Source organism: Coloeus monedula, assembly GCF_965178545.1.
Source record: "Coloeus monedula genome assembly, chromosome: 3".
Classification (NCBI taxonomy): Eukaryota; Metazoa; Chordata; class Aves; order Passeriformes; family Corvidae; genus Coloeus; species Coloeus monedula.
In genome coordinates this window covers 41,403,524-41,422,628 of record NC_138783.1, presented here as the reverse complement: position 1 = coordinate 41,422,628, position 19,105 = coordinate 41,403,524, and the positions used below count along the sequence as shown (strand labels likewise).

The following is a 19,105-nucleotide window of genomic DNA, read 5'->3' as shown; positions in this document are numbered from 1 at the left end:
AATTATTTCTTCTTTGAATGTCCCCTATGTAACAGCCCCTGAGGAAAGTCTGGAAAACACTCTTGTTTTACTTTCAGTGCTGTCCATGACCAGGCTTGTGAGTCAGAGCCCTGAGGTGTCTCAGGTCCCACCCCTGGGTGTTCATTAACATGTTTTGGGCTGTGAAGTACAGCTGAGCCATGGGGATGCAAATCTCCAGAGAAGGGGAGGATGGACAGATCAGGTCTGTGACTCCTTAAGTGGATTGGTGGTTTGACTCAGTAATCTGAAGGAGTTTTTTTAACCTAAAAGACCTTATGATTTTAACATGAGCTATCAGAGCCTGTGAGCAAGGGACCTAATAGGGGTTCAATGGCACTGAGATTGGACCATATGGTTGGACCATTGCAAAGGCAGGAGACAGACTCGGGAGACAGATGTTCATTTATTCAAGTAGAATGTAACCTCAGTAGGGTCGGAGAAGTCTTTTATATTCCTCTTCTCTGTCCTAATTCACTGAGATAATGAGGCAGCACAACTGCTATGACTATTGGACTATCTATCTATCTATCTATCCATCTATCTATCAATCTTAAAGTAACTAGAAGCCAGGACTAATTATTTAGGTCTCCAAAGGATATTAGCCTCTGCAAAATTCCGAATGACATGCATATATCTAAGAGGATACGTAAGGTCAGGACACAGGTCCAGTACCTAATCCATACCCAAAGTTTGGTTCTCACCCATGCACAGAAATGCTACTACCTCGAGTTAACAGACTGCCTGGGTATCACTCGCTATTCTAAGGCACTTGAGATTCCAAATCTACTTGTCCCTGAGGGCTCTGAAAAATGAGGTACCCACAGAGTACATGTACCAAACGCAGCTAACGTGGAACACACATTTTAGAGCAAGGTAAGGGTTGTAGGAGCTGGCCCTGGTAGTCTATTGTGTAGGGGTCTAATCCTCAGACAGTGAGTTTGCCATAATGATCTGCTCTTACCAGTAGGACCCTTTCTGTCAAGCTTGCCTTTTTTCAAAATCACAGTGTGGGGATCTAATAACGTGGCTCTTTTCTTATTGACTGTGTGAATACAAAATATGATTTAAGAAGACACATTGCAGAGCTTGATTCCAAAGCTGAGGACGTTGTGGAGCTTGTTTCCAAAGCTGAGGACAGAAACTTTATCATAGAGTTCTGCTTGACCTCAGCCCTGCTTTTCTTACTCTGGGGCTAGGTCCTTAGAAACATGGGAAGGGCAGTTTTCAGAGGGGAGAGTGGGTGATCGTGCTGTAAGTGCTGCACTGGGTGTGAATGGTGATGAGAGCAAGAAGGTAAACATAGAAGGCAATTGAAAACTTTTTTTTGTTGTCAAGATTTAACATAGGATTCATTGCTTCAAACACTGTCTTGTCAGATCATTGCCCTTTGACAGGGCTTTAGTAACTGGCATAAAACAAACTGTCAGGATTGTCTCTCCAGCTCTTCATAATAAAGGAAGCGTAAAAACGCTAGAAATTAATTGCACTTGGATAGGAAGCTTGTAAAGGAGAACTTTCTTGATTGAAAGTAAGATTTATGGGAAGTGTGGCTATTGTGGGAGATAAAGACTAGTTAAAACATTTGGAGGGAAAAAAAAAAGAAGGAAAAGTTCATCTTTTTCAATCACTTAACACCAAACATCAGCCAAAGGAAAAAAGGTATGAATTAAGCAGAAGACTGCCAAAGTTAGTTAAAGATTATCATTCACATATTGCCTAGAAACTGTCATTCATTCCTATCTTAATTAGTCCATATTTGGCCTGTCTGGCGTTCAGTGACAAGTCATTAGCAAGATAGACAAGCTGCTATTGCAGTACAGTCTGAACTCGGGAAAAACTTGCAAAACATTGAAGGGCACAGAAGTGAACTATACGTTCCTATTTCCCCAGGCTTACCAGAGAGCAAAGGTACATGATATGAAGCTAAGATAACCTGAATCCATTTCAATATGTGTTGGAAAAATTAAACTAAAAATTCTGTGCAACTCTTCTGTAACACTGAGGCCAGGAGTTGATGAGACGATGTTGTATAATTTCTTTTAAACTCTACTGGGAGTTCAGGCAGAGGAGACCAAACAGAAGGCCTAGCTACAGTCCCACCACAGGATTTAAGGACGACTGTTGCTGTTCATTCAACATGCAAAGACTCAGCTGTTGTTCTTACTGGGTCCTATTGTCACAGTACAAAATGAACACAGCAAAGATGTGCTGTCAATCTACAACACCCACTGTTCTCCGTGCCCCTGTACTGCAGAGCATTTCTTTCTCTACGTGCAATCTGGCCAATCCATGTTCTTTCCAACAGGAGATGCTATTTAGCAGCAGTTTTCTGTGACATGGAGTGGCTGCTATCTGAAGGTTTGCCTGACATGTTTCTGCTGCCCTGTCTCCTCACCTACTCTCGAGTGTTTAATATGTGGAAACTGGCTGTCAGATTTGGGGTGGAAAGGGCTCTCATCTGACATGTGCATCAACTGACTGAGAGAACACAGCTCACGGGAGTATTACTACAGCACTTGATATTTGACAGGACTTTGAGTAACAGGCTAATTGCAGTGTGTGCTTATTTATACCAGCAACAGCACAGTAGTCAGTGCAGGTGAAATTGGGAAGTCACATGCCTCAATAATGATAAGCTGTCCATGTTTCACATGAGTATGAGAAAGCGGTGATGACAGCTGTGTGGTACTTTGAAGCCAGATGCCTCCTGTACTGCAGATATGCTGCCCTTTAATCTCCTAAGAGCCATGCTGGATTTTGCTGTGCTCTGTGTGACTTCATGTCTTGCTGTGACACTCCGAGACAGCCTCCTGCTAAACTTCTCTGAGCAGAATTGGTCTTCAGGCTTCAGAGCTGTGTTCTCAAAACATATGGATAGGCCAGTCTATTTTCTAGCATGGCGAGTGTGGAAAAGAACCTCCATTTTCTTTCTACTGGTGATCAGGCCAAATTCCCTGGCAGCATTACTGAAATATTAATTAATGTGCTGTACATCCTCTTCTGGATGCACAATGACTACTCAGCTGTCAACAAAGAGCAGGTTCCAGGCCATGTCTTTATAACCTTTAATTTAGCACAGAGGCTCTGGGGCAGCAGGAGGGAAAGTAGCTCTCAGGATGTTATTGTTATTTCACCTTCTGTTGGTTCTTCTGCACTGGAAGAACATTCTTTTGGTGATTATGTATGATTTTCAAATATTAAGCTATCTTAGAGTGACTCAACCACGAACAAACATAAATATGTGAAAAGGCATTTTAAGCCATGTCTCCACAAATCTTTACATGTAATAAGCTTGAGTATGATGTTTGATCAAGCAATCATTCTGAGACTTATTAAGGCCAGAAACATAAGCCTTAGCTAAGTGCAGATTGAGACCACTCTGTATTTGACTAGCTGTTTTCCTGAGAACTTTCTGACCTAAGTGTGTGACAGAAGCTTTCTTTTTTAAATAACTTTATGAATGTTTGCTGGCATGGCAGAGCAAAAGAACAAGATACAATAGTCTCTTGGTATAAATCTCTGTTAATGAGATCAGGACTAGAAACCTCATTGTTCAACTCACATTCTGTCTGAACACAATCTGCTTTTCAAATTATAAATCAGGGGCAAGACACTGTACCATTGTGTAACCCTACACCCCGGCTCTGGAATGTTTCCTAGTCACAAGAGGATTGTCATCATTTCATTTACGAGGGAACTATCAAACAGGCTTGGGCCATATTTGGTCTACAACCCCCCCTTGAAAGAAGACAAACGCAGCAGGGTATTTTTGCAGCAACAACACAGAAGTTTGCATTATAGTGTGCCACACCCTGGAGTCTAAAAACAAAAGAAAAAAGCACTGTCAGAAGCAGTGCTCATTACTAAGGATAAGAATTTGTTTATGCATACCCTATATATCTTCATCCCTCTATAAAACAAACACACATATGTGTAATAAGATCATTGATTTGGAAGGTTTAGTTCTGCCTGCAAAGGCGCATTGTGTGCATGAAGCCTCTGGCATCCCACGAGACCTTACAGCACATTGTGCTTCAGAAAGAAAACGATCCCCTCTGACGATCTCAGACAGACAGAGAGAGGGACTTAGTCACAGGGTGCGGATGGTACAGTCATTTGAAGAGCTCTGAAGGACATAATTGCTTTCACATTTTCATCCAGCTTTCTAACAATCTGAGAAAATGGGGAAAAACTTATTACTGGCTTAGGAGCTGTCTAGGAAATCCCAAGCTCACTCATCAGCTCCACCAAATGTAGGTCATTAAACGCTTAACCTGAATGCACAACCTTCCAGCCAAGTCACCTCTTGTCTTTGGTAGGACTCACTCTGCAGGAAGGGAAAGAAGTTCAGCCTCAGCACCCTGTGTTCTGTCTCCCTAGTTCTGCCTGCTGTTAAGAGCGGTATCATGAAAGGTCTGTGTAAATACTCATCCTTCCCCCCATATCCCCACATGGCTCTGTTCTCCAAAGGGAGACCAGGGGCATGGGCTGACTGGACAACACAGAAATGAGTGCTTCAATGTGAATAACCACAAGAGAGTAACTCCAGTACTCTGACCAAACAACCTCTGAAGGCCATGTTCCCCAATGCCAAACCCTTTGCCTACAGCTGAGAACAGAGTTCTGACCTCTTGAATAGATTGTGTAAGTTTTTTTTTTATTAGATGGCTGAAAAATCAGAATGGGAAATAATTTCCACAGGCAAGAAATTACCGAATATTTAAGTGGACCTGAAATAAAACATTTCACATAGCTTTTGACTAATCTTATTAAGCTAGTCTCAAAATCTTATCTTGAAGTGAAAAGTCAGACTTTTAAATATAAACAGAAATATTTGAACTTTAGTGTGTTTTTTTCTTTGATGAAAATTCCAAATATGAATTATTTCAGGAGCATTTCTTTTTTTAGAAATATGTTTTCATTTTTTCAGTTTGCTTAATGGCACAACTCTTCCATGATCATTCAGTAACAGAAAATCGTCCATTCTACTGGCATTTTTACCTAACTGCAGGATGGCACAACCTTCAAGAGATTCAGCACCTTTTAGAGTCTCATCACAGCACAAATAGGAAGATTAAATAAAAACATTGCTGAAAATTGAATAAAAAGCATAGGAAAGTGACTTTTCTCCTCCCCTCCCCTCCCCTCCCCTCCCCTCCCCTCCCCTCCCCTCCCCTCCCCTCCCCTCCCCTCCCCTCCCCTCCCCTTTCCCTTTCCCCTTCCCTTTCCTTCCCTTTCCTTATCTTTCCTTCCCTTTCCCTTTTTCATTTTTCTTCTTTAAATTTTTTTCCTTTTTTCTTTTTTGTTCTCATTTCTCTGAAAGAGCACAAACTATTGGATACAGATTAAATAAAAATGTTAAGCAATTGCTTCCTTCTCAAAACAATAACAAAATTAATGTATACAATAATAGAGACTTTATATGTAGATTCGTGTCACCCACAGACACTTCTGTCACTCTGGATCACTGCCACCATTGCTGCCAGCTAGGGATTTATATTCAGTATTGAAGGAATCATGTGGCTATGATTTGAAATACAATTTCAAAAACATTGCAGAGTCATCTCTAGTTATAAGGGGCCAAATTAACTTTGGGTGAATTCCCTCTTATAAAAGCAATGGTATTAGAGAAGGAACCATTATGAGCCAGATGATTATGAATATTATGATGAGGATGAAAAAAGGATATGGCATCTCCTTGATGGTCTACTTGATGGAGCAGATGTCTTTCAGTGTATTTGGTGAGAAGTAAGTCTGGTCATTCCCACACATCACCAGCCATGTTTTAGATGGCACTCTGCCCATATTTTTCTGGTTTCTTTTGTACTGTGCATTGTCATATCTGTTTTGTCTGCAGAATTTGACAGTATCAATCAGGTTCTTCTCCCAGCGGGGGCTTTACCAAAGATGCTGCCACACAGCTCAAGACTTGTATACTATATACTGGCCTAATACAGACAAATGTGTATTTTGAGGTAGCCCTGTAGTCTCAAATGCTTCGATGCACCCTCCTAACAGACTGTGGTTGTATGGCACAGTAGTGTTCACTGCTGCAGTTTTACACACACGTTGGCTGCCTCCAAACACTGTCATAAGAGTTTTCTTGTGCCTGTTTTGGCTGCAAAACATAGTGTTCAAAATGCTTGAAACATCATTTACAGGTGTCAGTAGTGGTTCTGCAAAGGCCTTCCCCCTTCACAGGGCTGCAGTTCTGTTAGCCTGTGAATCTGGTAGCTCCAGAAAATACTTTTTTCCCCATGAGAGCAAATTGACCAGGACCTGGCAGTGGCTGGAGGAGAAAGGTCTCTGACTTCTCCCAGTCCCCCTCTTCCCTCCCATTACTGCTGCAGCTCTTGCCTCTGTTTATCAAAGGGCATAGCAAGGACTCTGCTGTCTAATGGCCCTAGCCGGAAGAAAGTTCCAGAAGAGAAAGGAGAACCAGAGTCTTGTCCAGAACCCCCAGGCTGCTGTGGTAGCTCCAGCTGCAGCCCAGCTAGTGCCTGTCTTGCTGCCTGTCCCTGTCAGCACTGAGGACTTGGTATAGTCCTCATGTGTCTGCAGCTGCACCTATCCCTCATATCCACAGCATTGTCATGCCTGTCATTCTGCCTCCAATGCCAATGGCAGGCCTCAGGTACACTGGCTCCTGCCATCCTAAAGCCTAGCTGCAGGTGCTGGAGTGGATGGTGGCTATTGGCTGTGGTGCCCTCCCAGATTTTCTTCCTGGCAGCATTGGAGGCTGCTATACAGGTGATGGAGGAAAAGGCGGACCTTGGTAGGGGTGCTTTCATGCCCTGTAAACCCCTGATGGGGCACAAAGGTGGTGTTAACATCAGCCCGTTTCTTCTAACCCTGGCCCTCTCCTGGCCACGTCTGCACTCGGGAGGCTGCTTGTCAATGACACCTTCATGAGGCTCTGCTCTGGCTTTTCACAAGTGCTCAGAATCCAGCTGCTGCCCCTGGGCCCACTCCCATAGTGCACATTCCTGATGCCCAAGGGTCACCCTGATTAGACACCTAAACAAAAACTATCCTTCACTATTGTCACAAGAGCCAAAGTGGCCTCAGAAACAAGGTTATTACCTTTGAGTTGAAGCCTGTAACTCTAAATCAAAAACCTAATTTGAAACTATTTTCCTAGAAAAAAGTAAATGCAAGCAGCTGTTTTTGAAAGAATGTCTTCATGTAACTGAGGAAGTTGACTCATGAGCTTTACTTTCGCCACCTAAACCGATTAACTGGAGTAGAAACCTGGTTAAGCTGGTGCTCTGGCTTGCTGACTAGCCACTACCATGGCCTCTGGTATTTGGATTATTTGCTTTCCCCTCTCTTAATCTCTGTGGGGAAACCTGCCCCCGCTATTTAAATATTAAATCCTCACCATACTGGAATGTCGCAGGGGACTGCTTACAAACAGAGATGTAAGGACTCAGTATTTCTGTGCAAACCAATTTTGACTTCCAACTCAAAATGCTTGTTTCATGCCTTTTGCAGGGAATTCTACATTTATTTGAGCACCAAAGACCCAGTAAGTACTGACACACATCAAAATCCATTAGCAACGTGGACTTCAGCTATAGTCTCCCTTTTCCGGCAGAACAGTCAGAACAGATGGCAACAGTGGTCATAAGAAACCAAGTTTCTGCAGTTTTGATGTTTAAATACAGTTTATCTTAACAGGCTCCAGACTGAAGTCAGCTCCTTTTAAGCCTGTCAGATTTTTCCTCCAAAGATGTTGCAATGCCTAGCTAGAGGAGAAAGGTTATTTATTATTTATTATTCCATTCTTCAACATATTTTCTTGAAAAAAATCAATCTTTTCCTAAACCTCCTTTGTAAAATTTCAGCTACTATTTGCTATATATAGTTCACCTTAGTCTCAGCTGACACAATGCACCAGCAGGTACTTCTAAACCCTGATAAACTGTCAAGTTTTATGATGGGCACATGCTTTCCTTTTCTCTTTTTCTTACAGGCCGGTTCCTTCCTAAGCAATGGCACCACTTTTTAAAGACGATATGACGATCTTGGTATGATGGGGAACAACAAAGTTTTTAAAATACTTTTGCAAAATAATCACTTAAGAGCTTCTTTTGGAAAGATGCATTCAATTTACAGAATACCAGTCTCTAAAGGGGGGGACATGCTCCCGTGGTTGCACTGGTATGGCACTGAGTCCACTCCCGAAATAAAGCTCCCCTAAGCTTCCATACACTTCGTTTCAAAGACTAGCAGTCATGCTGTGTGGGGCTCAGGCACAGCTCTGTTGGAAGTACGGGAGTGCTTAACCCCCCAGACAAATCCTACAATTGTTACTGTGTAGATATGAACAGAAAATCAGGCATCTAATAGGGAGTTATAAATGGAGAGATTTTGTAAATTGTTTTTATTGCTTCTTGCAGCTGATTACCAGCCTAGATTTGTTGACTGATTCTGCTTGTTTTAAAAAAAAAGAGATGTGGATATGGCACTTGGGGACTTGGTTTAGTGATAAACACAGTGGTGTCAGATTAGACTCAATGATCTTCCAACCAAAATGGTTCTGTGATTTTATGATTCTATGAATACTTATCTACTTTGTACCGAAACAACAGAGGAAGTGAAAAAGGAGTAGTTAAAAAGTCACCATTTCTTAGCAATTAACTAACTTCACAGATTTAGGTATCATGCTGGTTAACAAAAGGGCTTTAATCCAGAACTGGCATAACAATTCAGACAGGTCTTTTAAAATTAATTTTACAATAAATTGCAGAATAAAATAGACTTAGTTATCCTAAAAATGCTTACCAGTCAATTGACATTCATTATTTGAACTTCTGCTTTTTTTAAATTTTGTTGCTAATTTTGTAGTGTCAAACAGTATACACACTGCATATAAAGTACATAAAGCCACAAGATCCTGTAGCAGATAATGCCAGTGTCTCCTGCACAACTGCAGCGGGTTGCCAGCTGGAGGTACTCCGGTACTGCTGTGAGGCTATTGCAGGGCTCACCCAAGGGGAGGATATGCACTGATGAATACTCTATAATAAAATAGAAAACAATGAGATGTACATGTATATAAACAGAAATGTGATTATGTGTAACATTCAAGAAACATCATTTGATGGTACCATGTGATCTGTTGTCCACTGTACAAGTAACTGCATGCCTTCATCTGGATTTAGAGGTTGGTATTACAGAGTACAATGTCCTTCACAGAAATTACTGAGTAAATATCCATACTTTATTTGGGTACTCTGAAACAAGGAGAGTTGAAACAGGTTGTTCTCTTGGTAAATTAAAAATTTTAAACCCCATTGTTTCTCCTAGCAGATTTGATGAAATCTCATTCATCTGTACTTTTTCTGCAGCTGGGTACTTGTATGACAGTTCATTCTTATCATCAAGAAAAATTCCAAAACAGTGGCTGAGATTTGAATGTATATCTATAGCTGGACACCTGTTTTAATGTGTAAGTATATACTTGTAGTGAAAGAAGGGTCTTAAATGTCTAGTGTTTATATCTTATTCATTAAACAAAAATCTTGTAGATGAATTAGTGGGAGAAAGCTTTGTCACAGACCAGTCAGCCAAGAAAGAATTCTGACTACTGAAAGCCAGGAAAATGCATTGGTGAGGAGAACAGCTTTGTTTCTTTTCTTTTTAATGTAGGACAGACCATGAAGGACCAGAGAACAAGTTCAAAAATGCATTATTAAAACACAGATCCAATAAAGGTAACTGTGCAGAAAAATAAAAAATTTACAAGTTGTTTAGCCACAAAACACTAAATTTATAAGATGGGAGGCGGAAGAAAGAAAGCTGAGGTTCCGAGTCATACCTATTACTCAGATTCACAGGAAGAAAGGCAGTGATGCACCGTGGTCTTTTCACAGTCCCACGTCAGAACCAGGCAATCATTTTGAATTTAGGAGCTGGGATGCTTCCTGGGGTGTTTTGGTCTCAAATTCAGAAAGCTGCAAAAGCCTTATGAATAAAGAATACTTCCTCTAACATTTTTGGTAACAGCTTATCCAGTAAAGAATATGCAGTATGTGAAGCAGATCATCTTGGGTGTGATCACACAGCATGTACAGGACCACCAGGGTGTCAGGCCCAGCCAGAGTGGGTTTAGGAAAGGCAGGTCCTCTTTGATCCACCTGATCTCCTTCTATGACCAGGTGATGCACTTAGTGGACACAGGAAAGGCTGTACTTACTGTTTGCCTGGACTTTAGAAAGTCTTTGGCACAGTTTCCCACAGCAGTCTCCCAGACTACTGGCTGCTTATGGTGTGAATGGATGCACTCCCCACTGCTTAAACTGTCTAGCTGGTGGAGCACAGAGACTGGTGGTGACTGGAGTTATATCCAGCTGGCACCTGGTCACAAGTGGGTTTCCCAAGGGCTTGGTGCTAGGGCCAGTTCTTTATCAATGATCTGGATGAGGGGATGAATATACCCTCAGTCACTTTGCAGCTGACACCAAGTTGGGTGGGAGTGCTGATCTGCTGGTGGCTCTGCAGGGCAATCTGGACAGGCTGGATCTATGGGTCCAGACCAATTGTAAGAGGTTCAACAAGGCTGAGGTCAGATCCTGCCCTTGGGGTCACAGCAACCCCAGGCAGTGCTACAGGCTGGGGGGAGGGGCTGGAAAACTGCCTGGTGGAAAAGAACCCTAGGGGTATTGGTCAACAGTGGCTGAACACGATCCAGCTGTGCCCAGGTGGCCAAGAAGGCCAATGGCATCCTGGCCTGGATCAGCAGTGGTGTGGCCAGCAGGAGCAGGGCAGTGACCGTCCCCCTGTACTCGGCACTGCTGAGGCCACACCTCCAATCCTGTGTTCAGTTCTGGGCCCCTCACTGCCAGAAAGACATTGAGGGGCTGGAGCGTGTCCAGAGACGGGCACCGGAGCTGGGGAAGGGTCTGGAGCACAAGTCCTGTGAAGAGCAGCTGAGGGAGCTGGGGGTGTTTAGCCTGGAGAAAAGGAGGCTCAGGGAGGACCTTATCCCTTCTCTACAACTGCCTGAAGGAGGGTGTAGCCAGGTGGGGGTTGGTCTCTTCTCTCAAATAACAAGCGACAAGACAAGAGGAAACAGCCTCAAATTGTGTCAGGGGAGGTTTGGAGATTGGATATTAGGATGATTTTCTTCATGGAAAAGGTCAGTCATTGAAACATGCTCCACGGGGTAGTGGTAGAGTCCTCATCCCTGGAGGTATTCAAAAGATGTGTAGATTTGGCGCTTAAAAGATGTGGGTTAGGGATGGACTGGGCAGTCCCGGGTTAATGGTCGGACTTGATGATCTGATAGATCTTTTCAACCAAAATAATTGTATGATTCTATGTTTCTGAGTAAATGGTCATGTCTATAATTTTTCTTCAGTGTAAATTTATAGTACAGGAGAAGACTGATGATATAGAATTATAAATACTAACTCCTGCATCATACACTGAACATTTGTACTGTAAATTTTGTTCTTCAGACACTCATCTGCCTATTCATTTCTTTACATGCCAGGTATCATATTTTGTTTCAAACTGACAAAGTGTAGAATATACGAAACAAAATACAAATACCTATTGAAGAAAGGTAATACCTATCACTTATAGAAAATGATATATCTTCAGGTCGAAGTAAGAATTCATTGCATTAACAATTATTTTATGCACTGCCTTGCATAATTACCCCTTTTCTCTCTATGTTATTAAGAAATACAAAATATTTATGACTTATATATACTTCAAATGGACCCTACTAAATTGCTGTTCCTTAAAAGTTCTTAGAACTTCCTGGACTCGGCAAGTGTCTTCAGATACCAAAATGAAAATTAAGCCAGAGGATGAGGCAGTCTGATATAATCTGTTAAATCTGTTTACAGCACTATAAAGTTCATGTTTGTTAGGGCTTTTTTTACATAAACAGAAAATATGGCAAGCCAGATGAACAGATTGATATCAGTATTTTCAATTATATTTTTACAATAAAATAAGCCATAAGGTTAGTTTGTAGAAATTAAAGCTGAACACATTTAAATTAAATACTTACTAAGGGCCGCTTATCTGCAAAACATGTGAAGCAAATGGATTTCTGGTAATGGCTTCTTGTACATCTGAAAAAATCATGAAAATATATAATGAATATTATATAAACAAAATACTTGAAAAAAATATTATTCACAGTCAAATATTCAACTCAAAACTTTCTGAAGATTGTGAATATGTAATTTAAGCACTGGTTTTACTTCCCTTATGAACAGCTGCTGAAGTATAGGCCGTATCTCTATTTTTAAAATTTGCATCTAGATAGTATAGGAACAAAAAATTTGGTATCAATAAAGAAATCTATAGCTAGAGAAAAGAATGCCAGCTACTCTAAGCCGGCAACAAGTATTCCAAATGTAGATTGGCTAGTGACTGACTGCTGTTCATTAAAAAGACCAATATAAAATGACACAGTTTTAGTCACTTAATTTGATAAAATGTGGAAACAAAGCCAAAAGAAGGGGTGCAAAAAGGTCACGCTTTAGAAAGGCAATGTACTTGTATGACATGTCAGTACCTACAACACTTTCTTACTTACAAGTACTTACATGTGTCAACTTGTAAAATTTCCCAGTTTCCTATTACCAGTTTTAATCCCCAAATAATTAGGCAAGCTAATTAAATTTCTGAGATACATATGTATATGTATGTATTACACTAACTTTCACAGTTACTTCATCTGCAATCTGTTAACTCCTATGATTCTTTCATTGTTTCTTTCATATTCCTATGTACTTTTCTTACAGTTTTCTTTTTCACACTTTGAAAACTTCAGCGTTCTTGCTCCCAGTTCTTTTGCTGAATTTATCTTTCCCTCTATTTCTTTGTCATTTCTCTGTTACTTATACAGAAATTTAGTTTTATATGCTCATATTTCTCTTTTCATATCTACTTTTCAACCTGAGCACATCTAAACCTAAAACACCTCTCTGGCAAAAAATGGAATTTTTCATTTCCATTTATGTGGAAGCAATAACCACAGGTTATGATAAAATGAAATTCTGAAACACCGTTTGACAGAGCACGAATTGTAAGCTACAGCTGCAGAAAGTTTCTAAACAATTACAAAGATCTTTTATTCTGCTGTTGCAGTTTATAGGAAACTGAAGCCTTTTTCCTCAAAATCAGACTATTCACCATGTAATGTAGAAAGGTACAGATAGTGTCCAGAAGTTTAATAAGCCCTGGTTTAGTTTGATTCTAGTCAATAAGGGGGTAAACTTGGGTAACCTGACCATGAAATGGTGCAGTTCAGAAGGAATAGTAGTGGAATAGTAAAATGAAATCAATGGACTTCAAGAAAGCAGACTCTAATAAACTCAAGTAATTGGCATGTAAAATTTTATATGGAAAAAAGTCCAAAGAAAATGTAAAATTCAGGAGAGCTGGCAATTCCATGTACAGCACAAATGGCAAGCAGTTATTCCAATCATATAAAAAGCCAAGCAGACCAGTGAAGAGACTAAGTCATAAGGTTTCTACTGATTTCAAGTACAGGATGGAGCACACAAAATACTGAAACTATGCCAAACTAATGTGAATTTTTAATGGAATGATCACATAGGTCAAAGTAAAACATAAAGTAGCAAGGGAAGTAAATTTGTTCTAGAAGTGTATTAGTTATCATAGGATGACTAATGAAAGTGTTAGCTAATTAATCACTGAGGAAAAAATTATCAAGAACAAGTAGAGACTTTTTCCCCACATTCTTCAGCAAAATGGGAGCTGTGATTGGAGAGTTCATATAAAGAAAACCAGTATAAAGCAGGTAAGAAATCCACCTGGCACAGAGGAAGAACAAGTTAGAGAACACTTACCTAAGTTTGACATTTTTAAAATGGTTGCACAAGTAATATTCACTTAAACATTTAGATTTATTTGCAGCAATGTCAGAACTCATTATTTCTGACCTTTCAGAATTCATGGAGAGGAGGAACATTCTAAACTATTAAAAGTAAGAAGATGAAAAGCCATTCATTATAAAGGGCTACATTTGCAAAACTATATGACATATAATATAGAAGGCAATAATTTGCAAAAAGAATTGCAAAAACAAATTAAGATGGATAAACTTTGGAACAGATTTCCAAGTGAGACTGATGCACCTCATGCACCTTGAAAGAACAATTTTGACAAACACCTCTTACAAACAACATCTAAAGTTGGGCTGAGCCAGTTTCTGAAGGTGTCCTCCCATCACATTTAGAGTTATTTTTTACCAAGACAAAGTCACCATTATTTTAAATTAATTTCATTGACTTAAAGAAGGGTTTCATGATTTTGGTACACTGTTTGCTACATTTAGTAAATAACAACAGCAACAATAACAACAACAACAACAACAGAAAACATTTCTATTACAGGATTCCTGTTTTTAATCCAGAAGAATCTATGGCAACAACATATAAAGTTATTTAACCAATTGATGTAGCGTCCTATTTATTATCCAACTTACTTTGTAGCTTTTGATTCAGACAATCCAGAGACTGGAAAATCTTCTGTTCTTCTACTGAGAGAGCACTCTTGCCTGGACATGGAGCCCTGTTGAGCAGTGAGGGCTGGCTGGCTGGCTCCATATGGTCCATGGCTGCCAGGATATCGCCCTCTGAAACTGGTGTACTTGCTAGTTTTTCTGCCACTAGAAACTGAGCAATGCTTTCTGAAACTGAAGAGATTACAGGGGGAACTTCAAATGAGAAGGGCTCATTACATCTAAATAAGCTGCTTGTTTTCATGACCATAGGTATGTGAAACACATAAAATTGACATTAAAAGAAGAAAAAGGTGGCAAAATCAAGAAACATGATATGTTAGAAAATGAAATAATTAAGAACACTAATACATCTTACAATTGGCACCAGAGCAAGTCCTAATGAGTTTGGAAATATGTAATCATAGCAAGCAATACCTGTCCATATCATACAGTTATATGTGACACATACAGCTACTGCACGGTTAAAATCAAACAGGAATGGAATGAAAATTGAATATATGTTGTAATATATTTATAAACCCATTAATATCATGCTGCATGATGCTGTATCTTATATTTACAGGAAAAAAAATTGCTCCAGAGAATTACACTTTCTTTCTTAGAATCACTGATGCCAAAAGACACAAATCATGTTACACAGTGGATATATTCTGTCATTCCACTTTATGTATAATAAAGAACTGAAGTGAGTTGTGCTACTATACCTTCCTCAGATTTATAGATGCTTTTCATCTTTTGCACTGGATCAAATGCAGATTGAATGGGACTCAGCTGGACAGCACCTAATGAATTCTACAAAAAATATTGTAGGAGTATTTTAAGTATAATTTAAGGTAACTATACTACTTTCTGAACATGTTTTGTTTATTATTTCATATTACCAAATGGTTTCAAGTGAAAAAATATTACTGTACACTAATACAGTGATGTATTCTAGTTGGTTTTATTCTTTTCATTAGCAGTGACAGCAGGCTGACTAAGCGCATTGATTCAAAATCACGTGACAACACCAAATCTTTGATATTCCTGAAACTCTTTCCATTTTTAAGATAAATAAGCTTTTTATTTTTGTAGTATTTAATATTAACCTGTGCATGATGAGCAGGCTTCCATCTTTTAGAGACGACACTTTGTCTTCTGCATTCTGAAAAAGCCTGGTGTTCATTTTCACAGTTGTCAAAAACCTGATTTTGTCTTGTAACAGGAACAACACCTTAAATGACATGCAGACAAAAGTAAACCAAAAATGCATAAACATGATAAATATAGTAGTAGCAAAACTAATAATGGTGAGTAAATGTCTCTGTCCACATTTAGATGTTTACATCTGATCTCCTTAAATTGTACTGGATGTGGACATAAGCAGGTTAAGTGAAGCCACATGTTGAGTCCCAGATAATAAAGATGGTCTGTACAAAGATACAAGGTTGGACTTACCAAGTAAAAAGGAGAATGAAAGGTGAGTTGTGGCATAAAAAATATCAAGTAAGTAATGTTTTAGAAAATAAATTGCACTTAGAGAATAACCTTAAAAATCTAACTGTCCAATGCAGTACATCACCCTTCATAAATTGCTGTATCTGTATGCTAATGGATTCAACTTTCATTAAGATTACATAGTAGTGTGCAGAAAACATGTAGTAGTTCACAAAGTTTTTTTGATTCACAGAATCACAGAATGGTAGACGTGGAAAAGGACCTTCTGAAGTTGTCTGGTCCAGTGCCCCCACTCAAGCAGGGCCACATAGAGCTCATTGCTCATGCTCAGATGGTTTTTGAGTGACTCCAAGGAGGGGAGACTCAAGAAAGTCTCTGGGCAATTTATGCCAGTGCTCAGTCACTCTCACAATAAAAAAAAAGTTTTCTGATGTTCAGAGGGAAACTCCTGTGTTTCAGTTTGCACCCATTGCTCAGGTACTTTCGGTGGGCACCACTGAAGAGAACCTGGTTCTGTCCTCTTTGCAGCTCTCTTCTAGGTATTTATAGACATCAGTAAGTTTCCCCATGGCCTTTTCTCCAGGCTCTTCTCCAAGCTCTCTCAGCCTTTCTTCACAGGAGAGATGCTCCAGTCCCTTTACCATCTTTGTGACTCTTCACTAGAGTCTCTCCAGTATGGCCATGTCTATCTTGTACTGAGGAGCCCAGAACTGAACACAGTATTCCAGATGTGGCCTCACAGATGTTGTGAGGTTTAAAAGTCATGAGTTTAAACCTTTTTTCTATAGCTTTGGATTTTGTAGTTAATCTTACTAATTCATATATCTTTGTGTTACTTTTAAAAGGCAGTACTGCTGTGTAGCATTTTCCCTCAGCCAGAGAGGTCTAATCTAGACATTGTACCTCAAATTTATCTCAGTTCTGTCTGGCGTAGCAACACATTTTCAAAACTAAAGTGTCAAGTTGCAAAATTAAAATTCTGTTCTTGATTAAAATTTCATGCATGAAAACTGGAGATGCAAATTAGTATTTTCATGTGCAACTCAAGAATCTACATACCAAGAAGATACTATATTCTTATTTGTAAACACAGTTCCTAGATTTGTAAATGGAGTTACTTGATTTAAACTTGGGAAGACAAATTACCTATTTATTTACATAATAAATATTTATATGTGCAGTTTAATGTACACTTCATAATTTGACCAAGAGATGCTTTACTGATTCTAAGAGAATTTTATTTCTTTTGTGATTATTACAGTGACATTTTAGCAGAATTCTTACCATTCATAGAAAAAGAAAACAACTGATCCTAGAAACTTATTTGAAACTAGTCATCTGGCTGCTGCCATCAACAGTATCACGGGACACATTAGCTTTGAAAGGTTGCCATTTAGTTATACGCAAATTATTGTAACATGATACATGGTGCTGAATTGCACCTGAAAAGGAGAGGAAATGTGATCATGTTGTATTGAATATGAGAGAAAATTTAAAAAAAAGAAAGAAAAAGAGAAAAGAAGAACCCCCTTGTTACATTAGTAATAACATAATACTTTTCTGAAAAAATAGAATTCAAAGTTGCTCTATTTGTATGCATCAATACTTACTTTAATTAGTTTGCAAGACATACTATATCAATGCCAAGGAAAAGATTCCTTTGAGACATAAAAGACAAAATATTAATAACCAATAGTATCTTTAAGGGAATGATATACTGAGCAGTCTACTGTTTAACTATAAGCATGTTAATTAGCCCCATAGTTGTCACAGGCTAAAGGTTAAGCACATTTTTAAAGCCTTTATTGACTGAACAAAAAAGGTGTTAAAAATTCTAATATCCAGCTACAGTATAGTATGTGTCAGGCAGAAGACATACAACTTGAAGCCTGGAAGACAAACTAAATTAAGATCCTCATGGACAACAATTGTATTTCTTCATCTGGTTCTCACTTTCTGTACATTTGGCCAAGCATTGCAACAGGTCACATTTTCTACAGTGTCTTCACAGACCTCATGGAATTCTGCAGGTATTTTACTAGAGAGCAATGCAGTATTCAGTCTCACAGCAAGCACTTCAAAGAATACGGTGTCTACGTGCAATTGCAGGCAACTGAACAAATAACAGCAAGTCAGTAAGAGTTATCTAGAGGATTTAAGATAAAGCAGCCTTTCAAAAGACAAAATCTAAGCAGATACTGAGAGAGGGCAACCAACATAAATTTCAAAAGGCAGTTACTCAGCTCCTCTCTAAAAGGGCTGCAGGTGAGTGATGCTGGGGATGCAGCATTTAAAGCTGCGGTGAAGACACTGTTAGTAGTGCACAACTTGGACCCAGGACATTTCCTGATTCATTGATCTGATGTACAGATAAGGACATCAAGAGGCAAGAATTTCTGCTGGAGGCAAGGCGTGGTAATGCAAGTCTTCATTCATTTCCAATGTAAAATTAAATAGGTTAAGTCACACAGATCTTAAACTCATCTGTTTGACTTTGAACTGGAACAGACAAGCAGATAATATTTTTCTTTTCCCACCCCTGCTTTAGGCCAAGAATATTCACCTGCCTGCATCCACTCTTACACAACAGTTGTTCCAATCACTCCATAGTTAAAACTATGTATTACTGTAGATAAAACTAGAAATGTGGGGGGTTTAAAGTTACGGGCATTCATTATTTTGATAGAAATTATCTCTGAGTTGCATGATCAATCCTTGGAGTGGTCCCAGTATGTGAAGCAGTTTGGAGTACTGCTTGTACCTGAAGCAGGGACTACAGCTTCAGGAGCTCCAGCTGCAGCCCTCAGTAGAAAGCAAACCAGCATACCACATAGAAATTACAAGTACAAGGATGTCATCAGTGCCCAAGGCACAGAATATACCTAGGCTGCACAGGACAAACAAGGCAAATCAAAAAGCATGAAATGTAAATTGAAATATAAAACCCAGGAGATTATTCTCTCAAAAATTTCATATCCATCTCTCCTATATCTTACCAACCCATCTGTGCCTCATTTTGTTCCTAAGGTTAATTTTTAATAAAATGAAGGATTGTTCCTCAAATTTCTTAAAATTCTTTATAAATCAGACATACTTTGCAGCAGAGCAAAGTTTGCCTGGCAGAAGATC

The 19,105-nt window shown here is 39.4% G+C and overlaps 1 protein-coding gene across 1 annotated transcript in view; it reads right to left on the bottom strand.

The window, feature by feature from the left end:
- Window positions 1-12,048: 12,048 nt before the first annotated feature.
- The window catches only part of CEP126 (centrosomal protein 126), a gene marked incomplete at both ends in the record, with an annotated part of 33,598 nt that continues 26,541 nt past the window's right edge, over window positions 12,049-19,105 (bottom strand). Inside the window, 4 exons of the mRNA XM_082278008.1 lie at window positions 12,049-12,113; window positions 14,501-14,710; window positions 15,244-15,331; window positions 15,628-15,752. Of these exons, the coding sequence (XP_082134134.1) occupies window positions 12,049-12,113; window positions 14,501-14,710; window positions 15,244-15,331; window positions 15,628-15,752 (488 nt within the window). The remainder of the gene's footprint in view (window positions 12,114-14,500; window positions 14,711-15,243; window positions 15,332-15,627; window positions 15,753-19,105) is intronic.